This window comes from Leuciscus leuciscus (genome assembly GCF_965113295.1).
Source record: "Leuciscus leuciscus genome assembly, chromosome: 22".
Classification (NCBI taxonomy): domain Eukaryota; kingdom Metazoa; phylum Chordata; class Actinopteri; order Cypriniformes; family Leuciscidae; genus Leuciscus; species Leuciscus leuciscus.
In genome coordinates, this window is record NC_138746.1 from 36408436 (window position 1) to 36416380 (window position 7945).

The 7945-nt window shown below is 38.1% G+C and overlaps 1 protein-coding gene across 1 annotated transcript in view; it reads left to right on the plus strand.

Moving 5' to 3' along the window:
• Window positions 1-7781, plus strand: part of LOC309486468 (A-type potassium channel modulatory protein KCNIP2) — a 29512-nt gene extending 21731 nt beyond the window's left edge. The window contains exons 4-8 of the mRNA XM_082153792.1: window positions 1613-1683; window positions 1955-2062; window positions 2168-2272; window positions 3386-3448; window positions 4060-7781. Of these exons, the coding sequence (XP_082009918.1) occupies window positions 1613-1683; window positions 1955-2062; window positions 2168-2272; window positions 3386-3448; window positions 4060-4107 (395 nt within the window). The 3' untranslated portion in view covers window positions 4108-7781. The remainder of the gene's footprint in view (window positions 1-1612; window positions 1684-1954; window positions 2063-2167; window positions 2273-3385; window positions 3449-4059) is intronic.
• The last annotated feature ends 164 nt before the right edge of the window (window positions 7782-7945 follow it).

Here is a 7945-nt window from a genome sequence, read left to right on the forward strand (position 1 = left end):
AAAAATGGGGGCAAAAACAAAAGTGTTGCATTTATAATTTTGTTCAGTGTATAATGTTAATCTTTTTTATTTCAATGAACTATCAATTAATGCCCATATCTATAACAATCAGTTAATGTCTATATCTGTCACAGTGCAGGCCAGGAAGGGGCAGAGGATCACAATGCAGCAGATTTACTTTTATTTATAAAACAAAAACAAAGGCTTTTCAGCAGGCGAGAATCAACATAACACGCTAAAGTAAATCACTAAAGTAAAGACAACTCGAACTGGAAACTATGCGTTTCAATGAACACTATCACTGTCAACGGCCAAATTAATTTGGTGATACAGCAGTCACATGGTCAAGTAGGAGCTTTCAGAAAATTCCCAGTTTATAAGCTTTAATTATGGATTCTTTGAAGACGTGAATGCTTTTCACAAGTTGAAATATCATGGCGTGAATGCCCCCAAGAAACAGGTGCGCAAAGCAATCAGTAACCATAGCAACAAACAATGGCATAATCAGTAACCCTGGAAACAGAAAATAAACCTGACAATATGTACCACATGCTGAAGGTCTAGACCCCTTAGCTCTGATTTTTAGGGCGCCAAGCTCCGACAAGACTTAAACACAATTGTTTTTTCTTGAATTTGTATCATTGTTTTTCTTCCCTAAAAAAATGTGCTTGGAGTAAAAACCGCAAATCACAAAGCTCTCAAACTTAGCAGGAGGATTCACTAATCATGCTAAAACAACAAATAAGCATATCTTCACAACCATATGGGATAGAATACAAAAAAATGCTCAACACAATGCAAATCTCTGATTCCATTTTAATCTATAAAAAAACTCCTCAACTTAAAAAATTATTCTCCTCCTAAGCCATTTGTCCTGTTCATCTTACATGTATCGTCTAGGGAATATGCATGTGATGTTTTCTGCATGTATCATCTTTTTCAAAGACAAAAGGTTATCAAAATAATTTTGATTCCCCAAATTCCCCCCATTACTCTCGCTCTCTCAAACACACACCCATCTTACTCTAGGTGGCGCTATAGTAAATAACTTTATGTTTTTGCTGTTATTTTTTGCGACTATACAAGCTAGATTTTTCCTAACGTGGAACAAAACATATCTCTGATTTCCTGGTCCCCTATAAAATTGTTCTGTCGCAATGTTCAGAAGATATGGTTCATAAGTGAGCTGGGTCCCAAAAAAATGATTGGCTTATATCTATTAAGAGATTTGGCAAATGAAAATACTTTTGATAACTTATTGTCATACATGCACCCATTTTTGTGTGAATGAAGGGATACTTGAGGCTTGTCGATGCTGCTGTGGTGGCAAAGCTTGCAATGCACTGAATTTGAAATTAGGCTGATGGATTGAACTTGTAACTAGAAATTATTTTAGGGTTTTTTTCTTTCTTTTTTCTTTTTTACCTTAATTTTGGTTGTTTCCTTTCTTTTCCCAAACTGCTTGGACCCAAATGATAGTCTTGTGATAGTAGGCTGAGTATTTTTTTATTCAAAGCCCCCAACCCCCCCCCCCCCCCCCCAACCCCCCCTCCCCCCCTCTCTCCCCCCCTCTCTCCCCCCCTCTCTCTCTCTCTCTCTCTCTCTCTCTCAGATTCAAGCAATTATGCACATTTCCTATTCGAGGCATTTGATACTAACAAGAATGGCTGTTTGAGTTTTCAGGTAAGCTGAAGCCTTTCGTTTGAGGTACTGGCATGATAATGTGAACATTTGAGAGCCAGGTTTTCTTTCTAGACCAGTGGTTTTCAGTCCTGATCCTGTTTGTCTTCACACTTGATTCAGATCATCAGCTGGTAGAAAACTCTCCATGAACTCAACTAAGAAAGACAGAGAAAATGTGCAGAACCTAAAACACTCTTTAGTAAAGATGTATTTATTTAGCAGATTTATTTTTCTATTTTCAATTTTTTTGTTGTTATTGTTCATTTTACAGGAGTTTGTTGCTGGACTGTCACTCATCCTTAGAGGCTCAATGTACGACCGGCTAAATTGGGCATTTAATTTCTATGACAATGATAAAGATGGATTCATCACAAAAGAGGTTCGTTGATGGGGTCATCAGCATTCACATGAATATATCACATTGGTGCATTTAGAAAGACCAGTTTAAAAAAATCTGTCTGTGTATGTGGTTTCGGTCTTTCAGGAGATGTTGAAAATCATGAAGTCGATTTATGATATGATGGGGAAGTACGTGTATCCATCCATGCATGACGATATTCCCAGAGAACATGTGGAACACTTTTTTCAGGTGAACTCAAACACACAGGAAGTTCATTTCAATTCTTTCAATTAGAAACAAGGAGGCTTGTTCTCACGCCTCAATTATAACAAAGTCCAAAGGACAATACATAGGAACATTGAAAACATAGCACAGGCAGGCCCAAGGGGAATAATGTGGGAGGAGCCAGGGCGGAATATCCAGCAGGAGGGCCAGGATGCAGACAGATCTCTCAGGAATGACACTCTTGGCCAACACAGAACAGGCAGATATTTCTCAATTGGCTGACTTAACACAGACAGAGGAGGTGGGAGTGAGAGGCTGTCAGGGTTCTGTCACTTCTGTCTGTCTGTCTCTCGGTTTGGTGACAGAGCTCTGACACTCCCGGTTTGTCATGTGTTTGTGTATAGTCTGGTTTGTTGTGAGCACATGGCTTGTCATGTATTTCCTTGTGCCATGTGCTCTCCTGTCAATTGTCTAGCTCCTCCCATCTTGTTACCTGATTATTGATTAATTTGCCCCACCTGCCTTTCTCGTTACCCTCTTTTGTTTGCTTCCCTATTTAGTCTCCCTGTGTTTGCAGTCCTGTGCTGGTTTGTTGTTATATGTTCCCTTGTGTTTCCAGTTATGCCAGATGCCTGTCTTGTTTTTCCGCTACGGGGAGTTTTTTGTTGTAGTTTTGTTTTATTTTTGATTACTTATTAAAATTCCTTCTTTCCCGCACATGAATCCTTGCTTCACTATTTTTACCATTCCGTGACAGAGGCAGACAGAGGCAGAGCCAGTGTGTGCCTTTCTAGGGACTGGTTCCCCTGTGAGGATACGATCTGATGTTAGATCCATATTTGATCAGTTCTTCTGTCCCAGTCCAGTTGAAATAAAATGTGAGGATTTAAAAATAACTGAAACTAAATCCATACAATTATCCCATGATGGGAACCGCTAAAGGGGTCTATATATGAAGCGCCTGATAGAACTCTTTAAGCTTCTATATAGAACATTTTATAGAATAGTGAATAAAGCAATTGTAAGAAAATGACTTTGACTAACTGCATTTGCACTAAATGCATGACTGTAAATGTAAGACTTCAAGGCTCAAAGAATGCATCATTAACTTGATCTTTTTTTTATTTCTTTTTTTAGAAAATGGACAGAAACCGTGATGGAGTGGTCACCATTGAGGAGTTCATGGAGTCATGTCAAAAGGTTAATCTCTATCACTCATTACTGTTATCCGAATGCAATACAAACAAATTCAGACATAAAATACTTCAAAGGAGAATTGCAGAAAGCAGGTTTAACTTACCATGACATTAATCCTGAGTTTATAGAGCTGCAGGCATTGTCCCTTTAACTCATAACCAGTATAACTCTATATTGTGCCAAGCCTATGCATCACACTAAATAGCTTTTTTATTTATTATAAATAAACAAAATGCATACAGAAAACTAAGAAGACACTGAACCATGAACAGAGAAAACTTAGGGCTTAAATACACACAAAGCAATCAACGCAACTAAGAACAGGTGTATTACTAATGAGTAACTATGGAAACTTACTAGCAAACAGAACTAACTACCAAACCGAAACAGAGAATGAAAACAAAACCAAAAAAGAACGAGACTGTCATGGTTATGTGTTGTTGATTACTAACATACCCTGAAAGTTCCCCCAGTTTTGGGTACTAAAAAGCTTAGGTATACAGCTTACTCCGGGATAACTTACCCAGTTTAGTTGTTAAATCTGCTTTCTGTAATATCCCATAGGAAAGTGTGACTCTTGCCAATTACTCTTCTTTCTTTTCTGTTTATTTGAGGATGAGAATATCATGCGGTCAATGCGTCTGTTTGACAGCGTCTTTTAGGAGTTTCTGCCCGGCTGTGGATTTCAGAACCACATTCTTCTCTCTCCATCAAGAAGTTATACATTTGCCATATAGGCCTATATATATTTATTTTTTCTTAAAAACTTCATTTGTGTGACCATCTTCCCTGAAGACAGAGACACACAATTTTTTAAAGAGCTAATTTTAGCTTCTTATGGAAACATCAGTGTGCAAATATATGTTTTGGTTTTATCCATACGTTTATTTAATTTTTTTATTCTAATTCATTGTTCCAAATGCCAGAGACGGTTAAAGTTGAAAAGGGTCACGCGCTTGCGTATGATACGAGAATATTCAGGTGAGTAGTATAGAGCTCAGTTCTGATCATCTTCTTACTGTGTTTAGCTGTATTTGCTGTGTTTGAGTCTAAGAACGCTCATTGTTTTCCAGAGTGTTTGGATTATAAGTGACAAGCTTGTTAGCTAAACATCCCCATTGGCTGTTTACCCCATTTGGCTGATCAGGGGTCTCAGTTTATTATCAATACTATGGCTGCATGCTAAGTCTGCTCTGGGCCCATGGATTTGATGGACCCAATGTCCTACCTGTTTGGGTATTGACCACCTCCAGGAGGCTCTAACAGATCCCTGTCCCGAGTGTAGCATTACAAAAGTGAGACAACAACAACGATTTGCAGGATTGGACTTGAAATTCGGGGGGGTTTCCCCAACCGAGCAGCAAGCGATCAACAAGAAGGGCTGAGAGCCATCCAGAGAAGAAGCTACATACTAACCAAATAAGAAGTTACTTCGGCTCTCCTAGCCCACCAGGTGACTGAGCTTACAAGTACATTCCAGAGCCTCCAGGCTTTACCGGCAGTTGATGTTCCAGTAAAGAAGTTGATGGTTGGGAGACATGTATGTCTACTTCTCCGTTACCTCGCCATGAACCATCCGTTAGCTTTTCTCAAGAGGAGAGTGTCTACTGTCTCGCTGGCTGCTTTGGATTTCTTGGTTGAGCCTAAGCAAGGAAAATATTCCTTATTAGAAGACACATCATCTCCATTGACCCAGTCTCAGCAGTCCCATAGTGATGAGGGCTCGACCTCTAGACTCACCTTTCCCAGTTCTAGGTCCTTCAAACCTTCTGCGCCGTCCAGTTTCTCTGCCAGAGAATTTCTTGATGCCGGTTTGCCCCAACTTTATGGATGTAGGATGTATGGATGTTGTTCCTGGATTTTGTTCAGCCCCAGCAGCTGGACCGGACCGAGTGGCACGAACTTTGGCTGATGCACAGGAGATGGGTCTTGATAGTATGCCTCCATTGGAGACATGTATTTCTTCCTTTGTAGAGTCCCCTGATGAAGCCCTCAAACAGAATCTTTGATGTTTCAACCCAAAATGCAGACATACCAATGACCTGGAACTCTTTAGCTCACTTGATGCTTTCACTTTATTTATCTATGACTAATGGTACTTCATAGCTGGTGTTCAGTGTCTTATGAGCCTCTCGATCAAGCTCACATTAAGTATCTCTCTACAAAGAGAGATTTTTGTTTTTTGGCCATATCATCAGCCAAGCGGGTCAGTGAGTTGCAGTCATTTCACAATGCATTAGGTGGTGATCAGAGGATAATCATGCTATGCTTTGGCCAAGTCCAGATTTTTAGCCTAAGATGTCGACACAGTTCGCTCACTATTCTGTGATTTGCCCTTCTGATGATGCTCCTAATCCAGCACTGTCCAGCTTGAGTATTGCGGCGATATGTGTCAACAACAGCATTATGGCACATCACTGAATAGTTGTTTATCCGGTTTGGTCCCTGTCGGAGAGGTGCATACTTTTCTAAGCAACGGCTATCTCATTGGGGGGTAGACACCATTTCCAATTCTTATCACTTGGTTGGTCACCCAGTTCCAACGTTTGTGAAGTGCCATTCTACTTGTGCTGTTCCCACTTCTTGGTATCTCCGTATCAGACATATGTGCAGCAGCCACATGAGTATCACCTTCCACATTTACAAGATTTTACAGGCTAAATGTTGCACTCTGACTTCAGTTAGCTCTGCTGTATTTACAGACAATGTTTAGGGTTCAGTCCTTGTGACTTGTTTAACAGTCTCTGGTGGCCTGGAACTATGGAATAGAATGCTGGTTACTGATATGTACTCCGATATGTCATTGGTCAAGGTCAGGTGTGACTGAATTCAATTCAATTTCAATTCACATTTATTTGTATAGCACTTTTCACAATACATATCATTTCAAAGCAGCTTTACAGAAAATGTACGAGTCCATAGTACAATTTCGAGTGATCTGTTATCAGAGGAAACTGTATAAGTTATGCATTTCAGAAATGTACATATATTCTTAAACCACATTTTATGTTTCACATGCTTGCCTTTCTCTGTTTGGAGAACACTAATATATTTGAGTATAAGTCGAAAGCTTTAGCTTCATGTGTCCAACTCCATTCATATCACTTGCTAATTTAGTTTGTCTTTTTCTGGTTTCTTTCTTTTGAATCACTGAATGAATCACTAATCATAAATGAATCAATGAATCACTGCTCTTGACTTAATTAGCAGTTATAATAATAATCAACCTTTAGCTCATACAGTCAAGCAGTGTTCTGTTTTACATCTTATTGTTCAATTTCTGTATTATTTCTCACTAGAATGCTACTGTTTAATAGACCTATACTTTACCTGAAAAACTTTACACACTCTTTGGTTTATAATTATTGCTTTCTATATTTTATATTTTATAGAACTATTTTATATATATATAGCTTCATCATGAAGTCAGGTTTTGGTCTTTTAATTCCCGCCTCTTGAAGATAATTACTGAGTTTTCAATATCAGTTATTCAATAATTCCATGTAAATATTATATTGTGTATTTTTGTATTTTCAAATGACAAATTACTTGTATTTTATTTAAATACATTTCTCACACCCGTTTTTTGTATTTTATTAACATTTGATAAGGGAATTGTAACAAAACACTTTTTGATGTATTTGTGGCCATGTCTCGTGCCTTCTTCTTCTTCTTACAGGGAAAGCAAGAACTGATAAGAATGTAAATATGTACCTTGAAATGCAATGTAAGTTGCTTTGGATAAAAGCATCTGCCAAATGCATAAATGTATATGTTGTAATGGGCCTTTGGTCCAGAACACTTTCATGATCTGATGTCCAGTAGGGTATGTATAAGTGCAATTCATTATCACTGATGTGCCCTTTAGTGCTCAGATGTGTGAAGGACTGTAACTCACACTAGAAACCCCTGAAACACAGAAAATATCAATAATGAATATGTTGTTTTATCATCTGTTACATTGAGGCTGTGAAGAAGGTTTGCAGCTCATGGTAAGAGTCTGTCATGGGAAAAACCCTGTCCAACAGAGACGGTGAGGACGTGTAAGGGTGATTCTTAGACTATGGGCACTTTTATGTACTTTGGTCATATTTTTAAAAATACATATAATTTTGGACAAATTCCTCTTTCTTTTTCAAACTAACAATAAAACCCACTTAAAAACTTTGTACTACCTTTCTATTATGATTTTTTCATACTTTTCAACCTCCTAATAGGTGTCAAAATCACTGTTTTCTCCTTGTCGCACACCCAGGCTTTTTAACTTCAACAATGAAAATACAGTTTAAAAATATGACTTATCTGGTAACTATTAATATACCTAAATTAAGCACTAGTAAAATAATTAAAATACATTATAGTATTTAATGTGAGACAACCATCAATATTACTTTTTATACAAAATATAACTGTCGCACAGTATTGGTGTCATTTCCACCACAACACTGTAATGTCCCTTTAAAAAGTTTGTGTGAAAGATTGTTTCGGTGGTTTCTGTGG